Below are 22,359 nucleotides of genomic sequence, written 5' to 3'. Positions count from 1 at the left end.
TAATGGACAGTTCTGTTCAGCTCCACAAAAGCACAGGCCTGTGCAACCACCACCATGATTAGGACAGGGTATCAATAGTTCCATTACACCCGAAACTTGCCCCCACAACTTTGTCGGCCCCTTTTCCCACTCCAGCCCTGGACTGACAGCCACTGACCTGTCTTCTCCTCTGGGTGGTTGCTTTTAATCAGCAGGATCAGCTGGGTCTGAGCAGCCATGAGGTCAGGGTCTTATCCTGTCTGTCCAGGGTCTGGCATCAGCCCCTGTTGGAGCCAGTGTTTGGGAAATGTGACAGGTGGGCTGAAGAATGGGAACCCGAGGGAAATTGGAAGGGGAGCAGAAGGAGACCTGCTGTCCAGGCCTGGTTCCTTCCTCGGCTAGCTGTGTGACCACCGATGAGTCATCTGCCTTTCTTTTCTTTTCTTTCTTTCTTTTCTTTCTTTTCTTTCTTTTCTTTTCTTTTCTTTTCTTTTCTTTTCTTTCTTTCTTTTCTTTTCTTTTTTTTCTTTTCTTTTTTCTTTCTTTTTTCTTTTCTTTTTTTTTAAGATTTTTATTTATTTATTCATGAGAGACACAGAGAGAGAGAGAGAGGCAGAGACACAGGCAGAGGGAGAAGCAGGCTCAATACAGGGAGTCTGATGCGGGATTCGATCCTGGGTCTCCAGGATCATGGCCCGGGCTGGAGGCAGGCGCTAAACTGCTGAGCCACCCGGGGATCCCTGCCTTATCTTTTCTTAACAAACATTTATTGATCACTTACTATATACACCAGGCACTGTTCTAGGTGTTGGAAATACATCAGTGAACAAAATGAAGACTACCTACCCTCATGGGACTGAGGTAGACTAGAGGAAAAGTATCAATAATAAACATAATAAATAAGGACACTATATAACACAAGGCAATAAATAAGAACACTATGTAATAAACATAATAAATAAGAACACATTTGTAATATGTTAGAAAATGGTAAGTGCTATTGAAGAAATAAAAAATAAGCCAGGGGAAGAGGGAGTTCCAGGGTAGGAAGGAGGTAGATTTCAATTTCAAATAGTGCAGTTAGGGTGACTCATTGAAAAGGTGACATTTGAGCAAAGACTTGGAGGAGGCGTGGGGATGAACAAAGCAGACCCTGAGAAACAGCACTATAAACAGAGAGAAAAGCCTTTGCAAAGGCCCCGAGGTCAGAAAATGCCTGGTATGTTCTAGGAAAAGGAAGGAGGCCACTGAGACCAGAGAGGAGTGAGTGGGGGTAGGAGAGGAGATGGCGTCCAAGCATATAGGGCCTTGTGGGCATTTGTTGGCACCTGGGCTTTTAGTATGGTGAGGGGAGTCTTCTGTTTTAATAGGGTCAGTCTGGCTGCTGTGCTGGGGATACTGATGCAGGGCCGGGGTGGTAGGAGGGAGACCAGTTAGGGGCTTACGGCAGTGATCCAGCTTTAGTTTCCCTGCTCTCCCCACACAAGGGGGACATGGGGAGAAGTACAGGGAGCCTCAGGGGTCAGTCCCACGGGGCACACAGGCTTCAGTCCTAGGGCTTGGGGACCCCGGGGGTGGGCCAGGAGGGAACTAAGCTGCAGTGCTCCCCGGTCCCCAGGCGAGACTCCGCTGGCCCTGGCAGCGTGCACCAACCAGCCCGAGATCGTGCAGCTGCTGATGGAGAACGAGCAGACGGACATCACCTCGCAGGACTCGCGGGGAAACAACATCTTACACGCACTGGTGACGGTGGCCGAGGACTTCAAGACGCAGAACGACTTTGTTAAGCGCATGTACGACATGATCCTGCTGAGGAGCGGAACCTGGGAGCTGGAGACCATGCACAACAACGATGGGCTCACGCCGCTGCAGCTGGCCGCCAAGATGGGCAAGGCCGAGGTGGGGCCCGGGAGCTGGGGGAGGGCAGGGAGGCCCACTGCCACTCTGCTGGCTCTTGGGCCTTTCTGGGGACCCCACGGATTACATCTTGGCCTGGGTAGGGTCTCAACCTCAGGTCTGGAAGTGTTTCTATGACCTGAGGTGGGTTTGTTCTGAGTGGCCACTCAGAGAGGCAGCATGGAAGGGCCCTCCCTCTGGGCTTCAGTGGCTAACACCCTGTGTTTCTGTCCCCTGCTCTGGAGTTCCCCGCTGGGGTCGGGGAGGGGCGTTTTAAGGCCATGGTGACACAGTACCTCACATGTTTGTGGCTGAGGATTCCTGTGTGCTAGGCACCCAGGCTGGGGCTATGCCTGACCCTTGGGCCTTTGGTCTCTCAGGAGGACAGGAGTCCCAGAACGGCTGCTCTGGACCCAGAGCCAGGGGGTGGCCTGAATCTGGAGAGACCCCTGTCTGGCTGTTGAGACTCAGCCAAGTCCCCAGCAGAGGGTGTGCTTGTTTGTGGCCCTTTGTGCTCTGTGGGGTGTGGCTAAGGAACCCAGGGCTTGACCTCTGCGAAGACATGAGTGGGGGTGAGCTCCCATCTCTATTGGTGCCTGGAGTCACGGCTTGGTCTGAGATCAAGGTCAGGACTCAGGTGGGCCTGCGGACAAGGCTCAGAGAAGCTTGCTTTTTTAGCCTCCATGTGTCCAAGCGCTGGGAGGGGACTGAGGCTGCTGGGAGGCTCTGGGAGGACTGGGTGGGTGCAGGGGCTGTTGAGCTGTCACAGCTGTGCCAGCCTGAGGGCAGCTGACAGGGAGGCGGGTACCCTGAGGGCCTTGGGTCCAGTCCCAGTGGTCAGGGCTGGGGCCCACAAGGGACCTTTTCATTCTCTTGTGGGGGAAGGAAGGGTTGGAGATTGGCTTTGACAGAGGAGGACTTGTGTGTCTTCCCACCCTGCACACCATCTCCAGTCACCCCTGGGGACACGGTTTGTGGGGGGCTTGGAGGAGAGTCAGATTAGGGTTGAGAGTGGAGCTTCCTACTAGCTGCTGTGGCATGTCCTCTGCCTGCATGGAGCATGGCCCCATGACCCTTTGATTCTCTAGAGGATAATGTGCTCCCCTGGGATCAGTCCTGGGGAAGTGACTCCCACATTCTTGGCCCCTTCTCTTCTTTAGTCAGTGTTTTTTGGAAAACCTTTCTGGACGCTGTCCAAGTTGGCCACTATGGTGGGAGGGCAGGGTGCAGAGGTGCTGAAGACACAGATCCTGTTCCTTGGGGCTCTCCAAGGCTGAGGCTTAGGGTGGGGAGACCTGCCCTGTGTCTGGGAGCTCTCTGCCTGGATTCTGAGGACCAAGGATCCCATAGGAGATGAGATTGGAACACCACGGGGTTGTGGGAGATCGGGGCTCTGACACTGTTCTCCCCAACAGGACCCTCTTCCTGGGCCTTGGGTTGGTGCCCCAGGAAGCCCTGGCCCCAGTTTTGGAAAGCAGTGAGCTGGGGGGCAGTGGCTCTCTACCCTCCCTGCACTTTGGAACTGCCCAGGGAACTTTACAAAATACAGATATCTGGGTGCCCCCTGCAGAGATTTGGACTGAATTAGTGGGTGGTGTGGGGTTGCTGTGTGTCCCTTGGTGACTCTACTGTGCGGCAGGGCTTGAGGATCACTACCTGGAGAGGGGGTTTCTCAGGTCTCTCTGCCAGGCTGGCATCTCATATCACTCCCTGTCTGGCCCACGGTGAGCCTCAGCTAGAATGGTCTTGACTGAGGCTGGGGTAGGGAAGCTGGAAAAACTTCTAGTTTCTTCTCACATCCAGGTCAAACAGAAATTATTTCTCAAACCCGTCAGTTCCCAGCTTCTTTGCTCAATGGGGTCCTCAACAAGTACAAGGGTCTAGGAGCTGGTTGTGTAGCTTTCCGTGTCCTGCCGAGGGCCTCCACACATTTTGTCCCTTGTATTCTCAGTTCCTGGTGAATTGGGCAGAGCAGTGAGGTTCACACCCATTCTACAGATGATGTGGAGCCTAGGGGTCACAGTAGAAGGCGCAGAGGTGGGACAGTCCACCTGGGTGGGAGCATCTTCCCAGCCCTGTTCTGTGGCTGTGGTTCTTCCTGTCCCCAGATCCTGAAGTATATCCTCAGTCGTGAGATCAAGGAGAAGCCACTCCGGAGCCTGTCCAGGAAGTTCACCGACTGGGCATATGGGCCTGTGTCATCCTCACTCTATGACCTCACCAATGTGGACACGACAACAGACAACTCAGTGCTGGAAATCATCGTCTACAACACCAACATTGATGTGGGTCCCTCGGGAGGGCTGGGCAAGAGCAGGGGATGAGGGGCTGGGCCTCAGGCCGGGGGCTTGGGGGCACTGGAAGGACCTGTGCCACTAGCTGGACATGTCTGTAGTCCTCCATTCCTTTGCCTCACTGGGCAGAGTCAATGCAGAAAGGGCAGGGCTAGAGCAGGTGCTGCGTTTACTTGTTCCCAGCTGGCCTTACACTGTACACTTTTGTGGTGGGGGTCTCCTGGCCCCAGAATCCTGGGCAGTGTGAGAGTGGGGGTGGGATGATTGGTATTGGTCTTCTCCATCTCGTCTCTCCCCCTCTTCCTTAATGGTTCTATAATCTCCCCTTCCCCCAGGGAAAGGCACAGCTAGAGCAATCAGGGAGGCCTTCCTGGAGGAGGCAAGATGGAGGAAAATCAGTGAAGTGGGAGGGAAAGAGAGAGGATCAGCAATGAGAGGTTTTCAGCTTTTGGGGGGAAGTGAGGCAGCAGATTGGATCTACATCATCCACATGTTACCAAGAGTCATGCTTACCGGAGCCTGCTTTGTCTGGGGTCTCCCTGGACCTTCACAGCAGCCTGGTTGGTAGGGCAGTTTGACTGATATCAGTTCTAGGGATGAGGGAACTGAGGCCCCAGGAGTGTTGGAGGACTTCCCGAGGTCACACAGTGAGGGGGCCGAGCTGGGGCCAGCGACGGCCCTTCCCTCTCATAGCCCATGCTCCCCGCTGAGAAGCAGGTCCTCCCGCTGGAGCCCAGCTCCCATAGGGTTTGACTGCTGCCTGGGGGCTTTGGGAAGGAGCTCAGGGGCTGGAAGTTACCTTCCCAACACTTCCAGCCAAGCCAGTCGGTGGGAGAGACTGCCCCTTCTGCCTGGTGTGGTGCTGACTCAGAGCTGCCTCGGAATGAGGCGCCTTGAAGGTGCTGGTGCCTTTCTACCCCCAGAACCGGCACGAGATGCTGACCCTGGAGCCCCTGCACACGCTGCTGCATATGAAGTGGAAGAAGTTCGCCAAGTACATGTTCTTCTTGTCCTTCTGCTTGTATTTCTTCTACAACATCACCCTGACTCTAGTCTCCTATTACCGCCCCCGGGAGGAGGAGGTATGGGGCCCCTGGAGGGAGGGGGGGCGGTCAGAGCTCCGGGAGCTTGGAATGAGCTGGGGGAGATGAAGAAACTGAGGCCTGGGATGACCAAGACGTTTGCACGGCATTCCCCAATTGTCACCCTTCACAGCTTCTAGGGAACTGAGTATGTTTCTAGTGCTTAGCTATTGTGAGGGAAGTCTGGAAGGCTGGGAGATCCAGGCTCCACCTAAGTCTCGAGCTGATTGGGCCACAGGAAATGAGAGGAGCCGGGGCGTCCCACCACTCTGGGCCTCAGTTTCCATTCATTACATGGGGCACGGAGTTTTGGCTTTGAGCGTCCTGTGAGTGGCTGGGTTCAGATGAACAAATGACACTGAGGAGTGAGGGGTTGTTAGCATGGGCAGTACTGTGTTCCTCACTATAGAGTCTTGGGTTCCACTGTGGGTGGGGACAGGCAGGGAGCTGCTGTTCTTTCTCTCACACTATACAGAGATTGGGCTCCGTGCTGGCTTCTGGCTCAACTAGAGGGTTTGCATGTGTATGTGCGTCATACCCCCAAAGCTGGCATTACCCCTGCCCGCCCTCTCATTCCCCATCTTGCACCCATCCATTCCTTCCCTTCTTCCCAGGCCCTCCCACACCCCTTGGCCCTGACACACAAGATGGGGTGGCTGCAACTGTTAGGAAGGATGTTCGTGCTCATCTGGGCCATGTGCATTTCTGTGAAAGAGGTGAGTGGGCCGCTAAGCCCTCGGGACTTGCTGCAAGGCAGGCAGGGAGATAACAGGCCTGCTTTGATCCACTCCCCTCTGCCTTAGGACGGAGGGCGGAGGGCTTTGGGGAGGCGCCGCCTTGCTTCCTTTCTAAGCTTTAGATTTCTTAGCTACAAAACGAGAATAAATAAATCAGCAGGTCTGTCCTGCCTACTTTATCCCTCCACCCCTCATCCCTCTGTCCATCTATCAGCCATTTGTCTGCCTTCTCAGCCACTGTGACCCATCCTTCTGTCCCTCCATTCACCCATTCAATCACCTCTCTTGTTGACTCAGCCATTCATCTGAATGCCTAGCATTCTTCCTCACTGTCCTTCTATCCTTCATCCATTTTCCATCCTTCCATCTGTCTCTCAGTCAATTGCTTATCAGTCAATCCATCCAACCAGTGAATCAACAGGGATATTCTGAACACCTTCTGTATATGGAGCCCTGAGGGATGTGAGAGGGAGGGAGGAAGTTTATCCTCTTTGAACTCACAGTCTTGTAGGAGATTTTACACAAACACCTGGACTTTAAAATAGAGTATGAAAGGGGACCTGTGTGGGATTCAGACCAGCCCTCAGAGGAAGTGAGATGGCTTGTCTGGGGACTGGAGAAGGAAGGAAAGCTTGAAAGCAGAGATGGCATTTAGTTTGCGATGTGGGATTTGGTGTGAGGACATTGGAGAGGAAGTCATTATAGGGTGAGCATGGGGGGCAGCGTTAAAAAAGGCTCAGAGGTGGGAGAACTAAGCCATATAATTTTTTGTCTTTTTTTAAAACTAAAAATTTAATTCCAGTGTAGTTAACATACAGTGTTCTATTAGTTTCAGGTGTACAATATAGTGATTCAACAATTTTCTACATTACTCATTGCTCACACGAGTGCCCTCCTTAATATCCATCATCTAATTCCTCCATCCTCCCCACTCCTTCCCCTCTGGTCATCGTCAGTTTGTTCTCCATAGTTCAGAGTTCATTTCTTGTTTTGTGTCTTTTTCTTTTTTTCCTCTTTGCTCCTTTGTTTGATTTCTTAAGTTCCACATGTAACTGAAATCATATGGAATTTGTCTTTCTCTGACTGACTTATTTCACTTAGCATGATACTCTCTTGCTCCACCCATGTCATTGCAAATGGCAAAATTTTACTCTTTTTTTGTGGCTAATAATCCACTGTATATAGAGAGGACATCTTCTTTATCCATTCATCTATCAAGGACTCTTGGGCTGCTCCCATAGTTTTGGCTGTTGTAAATATGCTGCAGTAAACATAGGGGTGCATGTATCCCTTTGATTTAGTGTTTTTATATTATTTGGGCAAATATCCAGTAGTGCAATCACTGGTGGCAGGGTAGTTCTGTTTTTGACTTTATGAGGAACCTCCACACTGTTTTCCACGCTGTACCAGTTTGCATTCCCACCAACAGTGCACCAGCGTTCCTTCCTCTCCACATCCTCACCAGTACCTGTTGTTTCTTGTTTTTGGTTTTAGAAGCTAGGCCGTATTTGGGGAATAGCAGGGAATTGCGTTGACTGTGCTGCTTTGCAGAGTCTGGGTGAGCATGAGGGGGAGAGTAAGAGATGTGAGAAGGTTTGGGGGTGAAGCCACTCCTAGCCTGGGGTTGCCTTTGCTCCCAAGCACAGGACCCTTCCATATCCCTCACCTAGGCTCTGGCTTGGCCTTCACACTCTCCTCCTCACTGAGTCCTGGTCCTGAGGAAACACGGCCTTCCTCAGATCCTCCAGTGAGAGGCATGGAGAGGGTGCAGCTTTTCTTTCCTTTTTGGCCTCAGGGCATCGCGATCTTCCTGCTGAGACCCTCAGATCTGCAATCCATTCTCTCTGATGCCTGGTTTCACTTTGTCTTGTAAGTAGATCTGTCCCATTTGGTCACCACTGCACAGGCAGGGCTGAAGTCCTGCATGGTGGCTGCTGTGTTGTCTGGAACAGCCCTCATCCCACATCACCATGTCCCAGTCATTCTGCCATTGTCTGATGGCGAGGGACCTCCTCTCACTTCTAGTAAGAGAAACCTGTGGGTGCCTATGGAGAGGACTAGAAGACTCTGGCACACTGCCCACCATCAGGTCACAGTGATGACTGTCTCCCCCCTGCCACAGAGCCCCGGGGGGCAGGTGGGGCAGAGAAGGCAGGAAGAGGAAAAGCCCCGCTGTTCATTTCCTAATGAAGGGATAGCCCGGCCTATTCCTCCTAGTTGTATAGGGTCTAGAGGTTGCCATCTTGGACTCCATCAGATCGGATTGGAAAGCGCTAGAGAGATCATCGAGTCTCATCTGTAGCCATGAAAACTGAAGCCCAGAGCAGGGAAGTGAGCGACTAACAGTCAGGCAGAGCCTCAGTGGTGTCGAAGCCAGCCCCAGCCTCTGAGTCCTCCTCACCCTGTGCTAAAGCAGGGTTGGCTACCACAGGGCCCTAGCCAGAAAGTCCAGCTCAGCAGCCTTTCCGAATTAGGTCATGTGCAGCTGACATCAGAGGCTTACGTGACCCCTGTCTCTAAATGGACAGAGGCTGATTCAGCACTGCAGCCATGAGAACTGGGCAGGATTTGCAGGGTAGGATGAAGAATGTTGGTCTCTATAGCTCTGTAGATCCCACCAAAGTCCCTCTTCTGAGCATTTGGGAAGCTGGATCTACAGGACTTTAAATCTTGCCCCACTGTTTCCAGATACCTCGGTGTACCAGTAGGTACCTTCCTTCTAGAGTCATGAACAGAATTCATCTCCATGGGCAAGTGGGGTGCCTGCCCAGTTACTGCAGTAAGTAACAGGTGCAGCCCTGCCCCATGAGAGAAGCCACATGGGAGTCTCCCACCTTTGAGAAAATATGATAATTCCAGAAAAGAATCCATTTATACAACCACTGGATTTAGTGCAGATGAAAGGCGCCAATCATTGTCCTGCTCTTATGCTTCTTACATATTTTTTTAGTGATGAGGAAGGTAGATACATATTTCCTTATGTCAATCCAAACTGCATCGATTACCCAAACATTTGCTTTTCACTGCACAAAAGAAACAAATTCACCTGTGTCCTAACTTTAACTAGTTAGATATTTTATGATCATGGAGACTGTCTGAAGTTATAAGCCACAGAGCTTTTGATCTAGATGTCTGCATAACTGATGATGTAGCACTGTTTAGGAGTAGATTTTAATCCTGTTTGCTTGTTATATATTGAACTTTAAAGATTTTAATGGTAGTAAAATGTACATAACATGAAAGTTGCCATCTTAACCATTTTAAGTGTACAGTTCAATACTGGTAAATACATTCATATTGTTATACAACCAGTCTCTGTTTAGCATATCTACCATTTAGCATATATTATAGTTTTAAAAAAGATTTTAAAAAGTAGGATGTGGGGGACTTTTGTTATGATTGTCTTTTAAGTATAGACATTGTCAGCCTTTGGCATTTTTGTTAAGAATGCAATCGTGTACTGTATCCTTAGTCTACCCAATGGTTCCCTGATCTGTGCAGGGGATCAGAAATCACATGGGTAATTTAAAAAATATGGGCTTCAGAACCAGAATCTCCTTGAGTCCCAGGGGTCTGTATTTTTAGAAAGTCCCGGTGAGCTGCAGCCAGCTCACTGCAGGCTCTGACTCACACCTGGCAATGGCATCTGCGAGGCTGGATCTTAGACATAGTCCAGAGGGCCTGGGGCAGCCTCACCAGTCACTTGAGCATTACCCACCAGGGGGCTGGCACAGGGAAGGGGGCAACGGTTTACGGGAGGCTGGGGTTTGAGTGTCTACCCTGATGCTGAGGAGGAGTGAGTAAGGCCCTTGTCTCCTGTGTCTCCTGAACAGTTTTGTCCAGGCTGTGCTCGTGGTACTGTCTGTCTTCTTGTACTTGTTTGCCTACAAGGAGTACCTTGCCTGCCTTGTGCTGGCTATGGCCCTGGGCTGGGCAAACATGCTCTACTACACGCGGGGATTCCAGTCCATGGGCATGTACAGCGTCATGATCCAGAAGGTGCGTTGGAGGCTTCCGAGCATCACAGACATGCAGGCACCACAGTGGGGGAACCCTCAGGAAATGGCCGTTTTTCAGATGGGGAAACAGGTCTGCAGAGCAAAAGAAGCTGGTCCTGTGGGCAAGCCTCTGCTTTTTCTCCCAAACAGCACTGTCTCCCTTTGCTCAGGCTTTAAGTGTCCAGACCTTAAAACGGCTGCGGTACCTGGGCTTGTTGGGCACGGAAGGAATACACTGTATGGAGAATTGGTCCTCACCCCCAGGCAGTGGTGTGCTGGTAACTAATTAACAGCCAGCTCTCTGAGAAAAATGCCTACACATGCACAGGTATTGTGTTTATGACAGGTTTTATTATGGAAAGGATGAGTAGTACATCATTAACAAATAATGAACTGTATAATGCTATTTATTATAAATTCCACATACCTAGTTGAATGTGGCAGAACAATTGGTTGATTTTTGCTGGGCTCCTCTGTCGCTGATCTGTGGTTGCAAGTGACAGAGTGTTATTGCAACATCAGTGTGGTGGTTGTTTAGTTTAAGGAGTAAGATGAAAGTGAAGCAGTGCAGCCTTATGTGGGAACTTCCCTTGTTTGTCAACAATGGGAGCCACTTAGTTGCTGAATTGGATGAGTTTTCAAATATCCTAAGATTATTTCATTAATGTTACTGTGTTATTCACGACACAACAGCTACAGATAGGACACATTTTAAAGTTTAATCTGCCTTAACATTTTCTCCATTACTGTCAAATCTAGATCTAGACTATCTGCAAAGTAATGAGTCTATGATTTGTCCCATTTACCAATTTCCATGGTGTAAATCCTTCCATGGTTGATTTCCAGCTACCACTATGGCATCGTTGAACACAGAGTCGGAAAGAGATGCACAGTAACTCATTACACAGTATGTACGCCTTGGCTGCCAGAGATGTAGATAGCCCTAATAGCTTAGATAATTATAAAATGAGTGATGAGGTTTGAATATTTATTATCTTTGTTTTTAATATAATTTACTTAATTATAAGTTTATGTGATTTAATTTTTAATAATGGCTCTGTTTAACAACCAGCCTACAAAACTGATGAAAATGTAACCATCCATCAGCTCTTATGAGCAGGCGTGAGCTGGTTCCAGCACATCACTGCCCCCAGGAAGTGTGAGGATTTTAGACATGAGACTCTCTGAAAAAATGTGCTCATGTATGGGCTGAATCATGAAGGACAGAGGCAGACTGTGTTCCAGGAGGGAGGAGGGAAGGGAGCAGGAACAGAAGGGAAGGCTTCTTGGAGGAGATGGGGCTCAGAGGTGACCTTTGGAGCACCAGCAGGATTTGGCTAGGGGAAGGAGAATGGCTTGAGGGAAGGCATGGTGAGGGTGGGTGCTGGGTGAGGGTGGGAAGCAGTAAGGAGATCAGGATCTAGGGAATATGTGACCAAAGCTTACTCTTGAATCATGTTTCTCCCTTTATAGGTCATTTTGCATGATGTTCTGAAGTTCTTATTTGTATATATCGTGTTCTTACTTGGATTTGGAGTAGGTAATTGATTTATAAATAATAGGAACTTCCACATTTGTAAAGCACTTTATACAGATGTTAAAATGACAAAGCACACAGCAACCTCAGCAAGTTATGTCACCTACCAGTGGAGCATTTGCCATGCTTAGCATTTTCCAAGCATTGTCTTTTTACTTGTCTCAGTATCTCAACCAAGGGGGAGTCATCATCCCTGATCATAAGGTAATGGAGGCTTAGAACCAGACCTGTCACTCTTGTCTACCCACACTGTGTGGATGCCTCCCACGTCTACATCCAGCATCTTATGTGGCCCTCACAACCTGAGAGAGGCTTGGCAGGTGGTTTTGGCCCCATTTTACAGAAGGGAAGCTAAGAAGTTTGCAGAAATGTAACTGATGGTCTTTGAAAAATAGGAGTAAATTAATGCACTGAGGTAAGCTCCTTTGGCTCCCCCACATCATGTTATTTGCAGTTTGCTTCAGATATATCTGTGGGAGCCTCTGCTGTCTTGGACTGGGGATGGGGAGCCCCCTCTTAAAGTCTCTTCATTTGTACAACCTGATTTTATTTCTAACTTCTACATAGAGAGGTATCATTGTATTTTCCCATGCCAGTTCTCCCCCATGCCCCTATGCCACCACTACCCACCCCCCCTCATGATCATTGGCATTTGAAACTAGGCAGCATTCCCATCTTCTGGTTTTTGCTGGGCCATGGTGTGCTTATTTATTTTCTCCTTCACTAGCTTGTTTATTCATTCACCCATTTACTCACTGATTAATTTGACCATCCATCCATCTATCCATTTAGCAATGAGCCACTGCTATGGCGTGTTGGAAGGAAGAGAAGAAAAGGGCCCAGGTTTTGGCCAGGGAATCTCCCTACAGAGCATGAACAAGAGACTCAGGACCTTATGGTTTTGGAGGAGATGACCCAGGCTACAGAAAGTTGGGAGCCCAAAGCCCGGTTGGAGAACTAGGGACACATGTAGATTATAGCTGGCAACTCTGCAAGGCTGTGAGTGATCAAGGGCTGAATGGCAGGGTAGAGGAGGGAGAGAAGAGTGTGGGCTTCATTAGGCAGGCAGGGCTTTCTGCAGGAGATCAAGGCAGAGGACCCGTATGGTAAAGCTTCCAGGAAGCTAAGGCTAGAGGCAAAATCTAAATGACCAGAGAGGATGAGGCAGTAGGCTTGCAGTGTGTGTGTGGGGGGTGGGGGGGTGGGGTGGGGGCATGTGTGTATGTGCAAGTATGCATGGGTTTATTGGGTAATTAGCCAGGCACAGTGCCAGAGGAGAAACCCTATTGTGTCCTCCCAGCCCTAGCCTCGCTGATCGAGAAGTGTCCCAGTGACAACAAGGACTGCAGCTCCTATGGCAGCTTCAGTGATGCGGTGCTGGAACTCTTTAAGCTCACCATAGGCCTGGGTGACCTGAACATACAGCAGAACTCCAAGTACCCCATCCTCTTTCTGTTCCTGCTCATCACCTACGTTATCCTTACCTTTGTCCTCCTCCTCAACATGCTCATTGCCCTGATGGGAGAAACAGTGGAGAATGTCTCCAAGGAGAGTGAGCGCATCTGGCGTCTACAGGTGAGCCTGGCAGAGACTCCGGCATGGGGGTCTTCACAGGGACTCAGTTCAGCACATGGTATTGACAACTGTCTGTGCCAGTGGATCTGCGGCGGGGCCTAGGAATCTGCACAAGCTCTACGTGGTTGGCCAGGTTCTGGGAAACTCTGTCTAGGTTCCTTAAGTATAAGGTCTAGGCAATGTGACTGGACAACAGCACATGTGAGACAAACTCAGGCATATGGGCATGCTCTGCTCAGAGTCAATGGTGTGATATGTGGATGTTGAAATACGACTTGCATATAGATTGCATTAAGAGGAGTATAGAGTATAGGGCAATAGAGATGACCATTCTGCACTCCTCAGTCCTGGCTGCAACATTCCTTACACGCTGGGGGCTTTACACACTGAGGACACTAACCCACAGGATGGTCCAGAGCTGGTTTCCAGGCCTGGGAGAGGACTGGAAACTGTGTCTCAATAAATGGTATTGGGACTAGGGTTGAAGAAGGTGAGAGTTTCTTCAGATATCTTCAGAGCTACTTGTGAAGGAACAGCTTCCTTCTGTGGCCCCAGAAGGTAGAACTGAGGTGTATGGGGCAAGAACAGGAAGAAAAGCTTTGATTTGACACAAGGAAGTTTCCAATGATTATGGCCTTCTTAATGGGTTTGTTGATTGCATTCAGAAGAGACTTGAGAAATTATTGACAGCAAAGCTGCTGAGGTCATTCCAAGCCTGGCACGCGGGTGGAACTATGTCATGTCTGCAACTTTCTTCACCATAGGATCCCAGGATCCTAATATTTTCAGTTAGGAAGCTCCTGGACTCCCAGAAACATTGTTTATGTTGTGTGGTTTCTTTTAAAAGATTTTATTTATCTATTTATTTGAGAGACCGAGCACAGTAGTGGGGGGAGGGGCAGAGGGAGAAGCAGGATCCCCACTGAGCAGAGACCCCAACATGAGGCTCCATCCCAGGACCCCAGGATCATGACCTGAGCCCAAGGCAGACGCTTAACCCACTGAGCCACCGAGGCACCTGTATGTTGTGTTTAAAGCAATTAATACCTTTCCCAAACTTCCTGGTTTTCATTTTGAATTCTGTGGAATAGCTGAACCCTCAGGATCTATGCATTAAGCATCTAGTGGAGGTGGAGCTGGCTGTTTGGCGGCAGGTGTGCATGTATGTGTGTGTGTGTGTGTGTGTGTGTGTGTGTGTGTGCGCGCGCGCGCGCGCGGGGGTGGGGTGGGGTGGCTGCCTGCACATTCACACGGAGCTGCGTTCCTGGGCTGGCTCTGCATTGATGTGCCTAATTAGGCCTATTTATGTCCCCAGAGAGCCAGGACGATTTTGGAGTTTGAGAAGATGTTACCAGAATGGCTGCGGAGCAGATTCCGGATGGGAGAGCTGTGTAAAGTAGCAGAGGAAGATTTCCGGCTGTGTTTGCGGTAACAAAGGGGGGGGGGGGGGGCTTGGGGGCGGTCTTTGGGTGGGGAAAGGGAGATGAGTCAGTGGGTGTCAGAGAAACAGTGCTGCCACTTGCTTCCCAATCCACGGTGGCCGTGGGTTCTGGCCTCCTCAGGACATGGAATTTGCTCCTGCGGGGTCGCTGGTGCTGGGACAAGGCTTCTCAAGCTCCGAAAGCAGAGGGAAGGAGACTGCTGGCAGCATTTGCCTCTCTGCCCCTGGCCGATGCCCGCAGGGCCTCCCCTCATCCAGCATCTGCTTTAGGAAAGATTTGCCGGCCTGGCACTTCTTGTCCTTCTCTGTACCCTGTGTGGGTTTGTGTGACACCAGGGGACCTGAGGCGTGTTTTGTCACTGTCAAATGGAAAGTGAGACAGTGACTTTGGACAGATATCAAGCTTTTTGGCTTTTGAAAAGTACTTGCCAATGCCATGCCCGACTTTTCTGATGAGTCTACCTCTCCCTCCCCTGTCTGGCTGCCTGACCCTACAGACTGCCCTCTGCGTGTAACCTTACCATGCTCACCACCATTCCCAGCTATATAACCCTTACCCAAACAATATCTCTCATGTCCACACCCTCGTCCTAGAGATGTTCCCTGAATGTGAACTTCAGCCAAACCATTGCCTCCAGTTGCAATCTAGAGCCTTAGACTCTGCTTATTCTTATTGGGGTTTGAACCCTAACCACTTTCTCCAAGTACAACCCTAACCCTTAACTCTAAACTTCTAAACTTCTTCAAGTTTAGTCCTCACACCATCATATCTCAGCCTGGGCCATCTGCCCTCCTTCCCAGGGACTGCCTCTCACCAGTAAGGCACAGCTGTTGCTGTCTGAAGATGTCCCTTTGACCGTGTCTGGGCCCCACACACTGGGAGGGGGACTGACCCCTAGAGGTATGGGCAAATGGAGACTTGCCTGGGTTTCAAACTCTAAAAATCTGACATGACCATGTGAGGCCAGGGTCCCAGATCCCCAGGATGGACAGAGGGGAGCTGTCTGGAACACCCTAAATGCCATGTTTGCATTTAATGAGGTGCAACTGAGAAGTAGTGAGAGTGATTATTACACTTGCAGGATCAATGAGGTGAAGTGGACTGAATGGAAAACGCATGTCTCCTTCCTCAATGAAGACCCAGGGCCTGGGCGACGAACAGGTACTGTTGCTGTCAGGAAGTCTGATGGCCACGCCTGTCTGGCCATGTGACCTTGGGCAAATTGTGTCTGAGGGCCCTGATTTTCCCCATCTGCAAAATGGGAGGGCTGAATTAAATGGGTTCTCAGGTCCTTTTCAGCTGTGACATTGTACAACCCTAGCTGGAATAAATTTTAAAAATTGGGTGGTGAAAAAGAATTAGGTGGTACACTGGAGATGGAAGCCCTCGTTGCAGAGCATTGCTTTTCTAAAATAGTGGTTTTGGTGTTTTTTGGTGTTTGGTATTTTTAAGCAGATTTCAACAAAATCCAAGATTCTTCCAGGAGCAACAGCAAAACCACCCTCAATGCATTTGAAGAAATAGATGAATTTCCAGAAACTTCAGTGTAGAAGCAGAATCCAGAGCTGGCGTGAGCACGGGCTGTCTGATGCTGCAGGCTGGGTCCTGGGTCTTGGGTCCTGGGTCCTGGGTCCTGGGTCCTGGGTCCTGGGTCTGCGCTGAGGCCTACAGAGCCATGGTGCCTTCGCTGAGTGCCCAGGAATGGAAAGCACCTTTATACTGAGTGCGTGGCCGAACTGAGAGGCTGTCGATCTGAGTGGGAAACACCTTGGATTTTTTTTTTCTTTACTCAGCAAAGGGTTTATGCAAACACATAGCAGGCAGCCCTGAGCCTGGGAGGACTCCCTGAAATCCAGGGTGAGGCCACTGGGCTCAGCAACTGCAGGCCAGCTTGGCTTGGAGAGAGGGGTGGCAGGGAAGGGGCAGAGAGGCCTGGGGAACAGAATTTCCTTCCTGACAACATCTGCTTGATGGGTGGGGCCCGCACATTCCACTGTCTCCCTTCCTGTGACTGGGTCTCCTGAATTTAAGAGATTCTTGATCCCATCCCAGAACAAACAGGGCGCTGAACTCAGTCGGATGTCCTAGGGGAGGAGAGGACTGAACTATGGGACTGCCCTTCCCAAACCTTCAGGGAACAGGAAACTACCCTTGGAATGGGTGCTTTGGCACCCCAAGGCTCCAACTGTCTCAAACCAAGAGACGTTTTTAGTAGACTAATTAACACAGGGTTTTTATTTTCAATAGAGAAAAGACATTTCAGTTTTGGAGGAAAGTTACTTCAGATGAAGTATGTCATTTTAAAAGCTGAGAAACAGATTTGGGGATTTGGGGTTGCATATAAGTATTATATACTTGGCCTTGGGGTGGCCAGAGCAGGGACAAAAAGCTTTTCTTTACACACAAAAAAGTCCATAGGAGATGTGTCAGGCAGGGTCTGTGTGGGCCATTGTGACCTGGGTGGAAGAGCTTGGCTCTTGTCCTTGTCCTGGCCCTGTCATCACACATGCCTCCCAGCTGGGAGTGGGGCTTCGTCTGACACAGAAATAGCAGCTGCTCTGTTTATATGGTCTTAAATCTCAGAGGTTACTATTCTACGTCAGTATTTCTCATTGGAGGAATTTAACAAACTACCTGAAATGCTCTGGTATTAAATATTTTTGTTAACTGTGAATTTTGAGGCTGAGGGGAAGGAGTGTGAGAAAGGAGTGTTTGCCAAGACATAGGGCTGCTTTTTAGAGCCTCCTCCTCTGATTTTCTCCCCCTGAAATTACACAGTCAGTCTGGAACAGAGGTCAAGTGGGGATGGAAGACTTCTGGGTCACTGGCACCTAAACAACCATAAAATCCCCTCTGCATTAGGTATCTGGTAAAAGGATTTATGTGGGAATTTTAGAGGTGGAATTATAAAGATATTAACCATGAATTTTAATTTTAAAGGGCATAAAACTAAATTTGGCCTTTAGACAACTTGGCAGTAAGCTGGTGAATCTGCTGTGAGGCAAACTGAGGAGTGCTGGCCAAACAGTCCACTCTGGGCTGCTCTGTGTGCCAACTTCTCTGGGTGAGTGGCCACTTGGCCTTTGTGCCCCTTGGGGGCCGGGGCTGGGAGAGGTGAGGTGGGTCGAGGACGAGCCTGAGACCTGCACAGTCCGCGGCAGCCTCTGCACTCTCAGCTGAAGCCAACCAGGGCTCTAAGCTGTGGTGCTCAGATCAAGCTCTGGTTGTGAGCAGGGGTAGCAGGGACTAGGCATGTTCTCTGGAAAGGGAAGATTGGGGGAGGAGGATCGTCATGGAGGCAGGAGGAGCACATGCATTCCAGATGGGTGGGAATGGTGCCAAGGAAATTTCAAGGACAAAGATTTTGGTTCCATTCAGTCTAGCAACTGCTCCAGATATTGAGGATGTTTAAGTAGAACTTATTAGGGATGTTGTTAAAGATTACAATCAGATGGATGGACTTTGAGATCCTTCTAGCCTGGAGATCAGCCTCCTGTATCTGGAGTTCCCTACTTGTAAACCTCCAAAGCAAATGTCCTGGTCTGAAGGGCAGCCATTTGGATCCATGGTGCCATGGTCTGGGAATTCAGAATTGTTTTGATTTGGATAATAATGGGTAAAGTCACACAGCTCTCCATTTCTGACTTGAATACAAGCTAGGGCAGGGGGGTGAGGCAGATGGAAATTAATAATGGGATCTTGGTCTTCTCACACATCTGGAGAGCTGTTCTCTGTGAGTCTGGATGGAATATGTTGGCAGGGACATTTTTTGTACCATATTTATCTCTCAAAGGGTTTTGGCCTAGATTATCTGGGCCTTGGTAGGTTTACCAAGGCAAAAGGAAGCAATGAGTCAAAGATCATTGGTCTGAAAAATCAATTCCCTTATTTTACACCTGGAAACTAAAGCCCAGAAAGGAAAATGGATTTATTTAAAACCATGCAGGAAGTCACATCAGAGCTGTTGAAGCTGCAGTATTCTGACTCCTGGGCCACAGGTATCTCCCAGCACCATTTGTTTTTTTAGCACATTCAGGAAATTTGAACCCCCCTCTGTGCTCGCCACACATGTTATGTCAGGCGGCTAAGGCTTTTTGCTCAGATGATTCATGTTGGCAGTTTCCATTGTCCCAGTGAGCCCTATGACAGATTTGAAATTCAAGTGTGCACATAGCTGTGTACATACCACACACATACACACACACCGCACTGAATCCACGGTCATATTGGGATATCTTAAAACTTCATGATTTATATTTCAGTAATTTAAGGGGTGGGCATTTCCCAAGGATGGAATTTCCCATGCTCAGATAATGGCTGTGGCTGAGAATTTTCCTTTGGCTACACTGCCTTAGGAAGGATCTATTATTCTGACATTATGTGATGTATGTTTAGAATAAACATGGTGCTTGCCTTCCTCACTGGGATGTAGCAGAAAGTGGACAAGGTTGTACTGTGAAGTATTAAGCTCCTAGAAGGCTCCTGCCTAAGAGAGTCCAGTATTACTAAAGTCCCTTTCCTTCCCCGAGGCCTGCTTGAACTGTGTCTTCTTGCTCCGGGCAGGGCCTGGGTCGATGGGCCGTTATCCCGGCCTATAAGCCATACTTGAGTTTTGCATTGATTTACATGTTTATACTGTGATCTTGATCCCAAACATAGACTTGTCACCTCATTCTCATTGAATGTGCCTGATCATTGTAAATTTTAATTCACATACTTGTTCTCAGTGTTGTGTGTGTGTGAAACTCTGTGTTTAATTAACAAGTCACAAATAGAGTAAGAACATTTTAGCACCTTTGAAAAAGTGCTTTTATGATTTCTAATAAATATTTATTTTGCCTTGTTATGATCATAGTTTATCCTTGTCTTAGGTATGCCACCATGAAGACCAAGGGGTGGTCTGTAAAGATCTAGGAATCCTAGAGTGTTGCTTACTCTAAGGCTAATGGGAAGCCCACTTTTTGGACCTGAAATAGTATTATCGGTCCTAGGACAGAGTCAGCACATTGAGACATTTAGGTCACCTTTGTATAGTGTTTACATCTGACAGTGCATTGATGGTCAGTACCCCATTTGAACCATTCAACAATTCCAGAACCAGTTTGAGTCAAAGGAGACTAAGGGAGTTGAAATGAGATGCCCAAGGAATCAGCCAGAAAGTGTTAGCAGTTCAGGCCACATGACCCCCAAGCAGTGCTCTATCCATCATGTCCTGCTGGCTATCAGCTTATTTTGTGTAGATATAAAATCATGGCTCCTCTCGGTGTCCATCGAAAGATGAATGGATAAAGAAGATGTGGTCTATGTATACAATGGAATATTACTCAGCCATTAGAAACGACAAATACCCACCTTTTGCTTCGACATGGATGGACCTGGAGGGTATTATGCTGAGTGAAGTAAGTCAATCGGAAAAGGACAAACATTACATGGTCTCATTCATTTGGGGAATATAAACATTAGTGAAAGGGAATAAAGGGAAAGGAGAGAAAATGAGTGAAAATATTAGTGAGGGTGACAAAACATGAGAGACACCTAACTGGGAAATGAACAAGGGGTAGTGGTAGGGGAGGTGGGCGGAGGGTTGGGGTGACTGGGTGATGGGCACTGAGGGGGGCACTTGGTGGGATGAGCACTGGGTGTTATGCTATATGTTGGCAAATTGAACTCCAATAAAAAAATAAAAAGTAAAAAAATAAAGTAAAAAGTAAGATTTGGAAGAAAAAATAATAAAATAAAATAAAATAATAAAATAAAATAAAATCATGGCTCCCTGTGGAGACCAGAAAATATAAATTCTTTCTGTCCACTTCACAGGATCTTTGTCAGGAAGCAATGATAATACTATCATTACTGGCCAACTCATACATACATGCATTTTTAAAATTCTTTTGAGCTATTTCATAAGGATGGCAGGTTTTAACTTGCCAAGACACTGCTGTGTCATGATGGGTTGCAGAACTTGCAAACAATTTGTTAATGAGTGATTTGCTGCATTTGGTGAATTATTTACTTAATTCAAAAGACTCCTAGAGTAACATCCTTCACTGGGATGTGTCTTCTTGAGTGATAAAGAAATGGGAATTGTACATAATGTACATCCTAGCTCAAATAAGTTTCCATTTATAATCTAGGAATGTGCTATCCATGAGAACATTCTGGGTGGACCAATAGTAAAAGGATAGAAACCTCTGTCATAAGATATATTATGGGAGTGGGATGCCGAGGTCAATGGATACGAACAGTTTTATGGCTCTTGATATTGTGAAAAATCACATTCTTAAAGATATTTTGTAACTTACACCTTTAAGATTGTGTGTTTCCTATTTATAAATAAATCACTTTTCCAATCACATTGGTTATCTTAATAACACAGATCTAGGGATCCCTGGGTGGCGCAGCGGTTTGGCGCCTGCCTTTGGCCCGGGGCGCGATCCTGGAGACCTGGGATCGAATCCCACGTCGGGCTCCCGGTGGATGGAGCCTGCTTCTCCCTCTGCCTGTGTCTCTGCCTCTCTCTCTCTCTCTCTCTCTCTCTCTCTCTCTCTGACTATCATGAATAAATAAAAAAAAAAGAAAAGAAAAAAAAATAACACAGATCTGTAGGTTTGGTGAGTATTCTATCTCCATTTAATAAGTGGAGAAATTAAGACTTGGAAAGACATGGAATTGCACATAAAGGTCACGTTTTTTCGTAGGCCAAGGATCCCAGTTCTCTGAGGTTTACTAGTTAGTGCCAGTCAGTAGTGTCCATGAACTTGTATAACAGAGTGGTCTAAAAAAAAAAAAAACAGAGTGGTCTAGCCTAGCCTGAGTCACATTTAAGAATATGGGGTAGTGGAGTGATGGGCATGAAGGAGGCACGTGATGTGATGAGCACTGGGTGTTACATATGACTGATGAATCGCTGAATATTACCTCTGAAACTAGTAATACACTATATACTAATTAATTGAATTGAAATAAAAAAAAAAGAATATGTCTCATCCAGGTAAAGGGAGTGTAGTGGTGGGTCAGGGTTTCAAGAAGAGGGAACATGTGGGCAAAGACCTCAAGATACTAGGGAGCTTGATGCAGTTGAGGATGGAGGAATCTGTGCAGCCAAATTGCTGGGAGCAAAGGGACAAGTGGCATGAAACAGGGCAGGAGAGGCAGAGGCCAGAGCACGTAGGGCTTGTTCAGCTGTGGTGAGGCATTGAGATTTCATACCAACGGTAAGAGGAAGCCACTAAAAGGTTTTACACAGAGGAATTATTAAATGTGAACATTTCCCTGTTTTTGCAATGGTGTTGCAGGCTTAAAAGGGTGTATCTCACCGCCCACTCCCCCCCACCCCCCGCCCCCAAATCCTTCGGGACATAGGAATGTCTGAAGAGTGTAGAATGAAGTGAATTTCAATTGGGAATGACAGGCACACTCTGGGAGTGGCTGCAAAGGAAGGAAAGAAGACAAAGACATTGGTGGAATATGAAGACAGCTCAGCAGAGGAGGGATGTTTAAGCACACCTATGTAGTCGACCAAACTTTATTGGACACTTACTAGATTGCAGACAATGAAAAAGACATGGATAATGTCTTCAAGATGGTATGGAAGCAGAGAGGGGCAAAGGGGCGGGCCAAGAAGCCTTCACAGATGAAACGAGAGTTGAGGAGCATTTTGAAGGAAGAGGAGGAATTAGAGTGAGGGCTGAATGAGGTAGAGGAAAGAAGGAGAGGATTGTGGGTGGAAGGGCCAGTCTGTGTGAAGGCGTATGGGAATGAAACAATGTGAAGCAGGCTAGAACAGAAAGGACCTGAAGGGCGAAGCGTGTAGAGAGGT

The 22,359-nt window shown here is 48.3% G+C and overlaps 1 protein-coding gene across 2 annotated transcripts in view; it reads left to right on the top strand.

Moving 5' to 3' along the window:
• TRPV3 (transient receptor potential cation channel subfamily V member 3) overlaps positions 1-19,386 on the top strand; it is a 35,760-nt gene extending 16,374 nt beyond the window's left edge. Inside the window, exons 8-18 of one of the 2 annotated variants that reach the window (XM_055318975.1) lie at positions 1,598-1,878; positions 3,984-4,160; positions 5,093-5,251; positions 5,866-5,967; positions 7,784-7,857; positions 9,822-9,987; positions 11,460-11,526; positions 12,824-13,098; positions 14,414-14,526; positions 15,622-15,701; positions 15,996-19,386. In XM_055318975.1, coding sequence (XP_055174950.1) covers positions 1,598-1,878; positions 3,984-4,160; positions 5,093-5,251; positions 5,866-5,967; positions 7,784-7,857; positions 9,822-9,987; positions 11,460-11,526; positions 12,824-13,098; positions 14,414-14,526; positions 15,622-15,701; positions 15,996-16,090 — 1,589 coding nt within the window. In that variant the 3' untranslated portion in view covers positions 16,091-19,386. Of the gene's footprint in view, positions 1-1,597; positions 1,879-3,983; positions 4,161-5,092; positions 5,252-5,865; positions 5,968-7,783; positions 7,858-9,821; positions 10,315-10,832; positions 12,709-12,823; positions 13,099-14,413; positions 14,527-15,621; positions 15,702-15,995 lie in introns of those variants that run through there. The other variant, XM_055318976.1, reaches the window with a different exon arrangement.
• The last annotated feature ends 2,973 nt before the right edge of the window (positions 19,387-22,359 follow it).

Source organism: Nyctereutes procyonoides, unplaced genomic scaffold (assembly GCF_905146905.1).
Source record: "Nyctereutes procyonoides isolate TBG_1078 unplaced genomic scaffold, NYPRO_anot_genome, whole genome shotgun sequence".
In the NCBI taxonomy this organism is placed as follows: domain Eukaryota; kingdom Metazoa; phylum Chordata; class Mammalia; order Carnivora; family Canidae; genus Nyctereutes; species Nyctereutes procyonoides.
The sequence above is the reverse complement of the archived record's forward strand: the minus strand, read 5'-3'. Positions and strand labels throughout refer to the sequence as shown.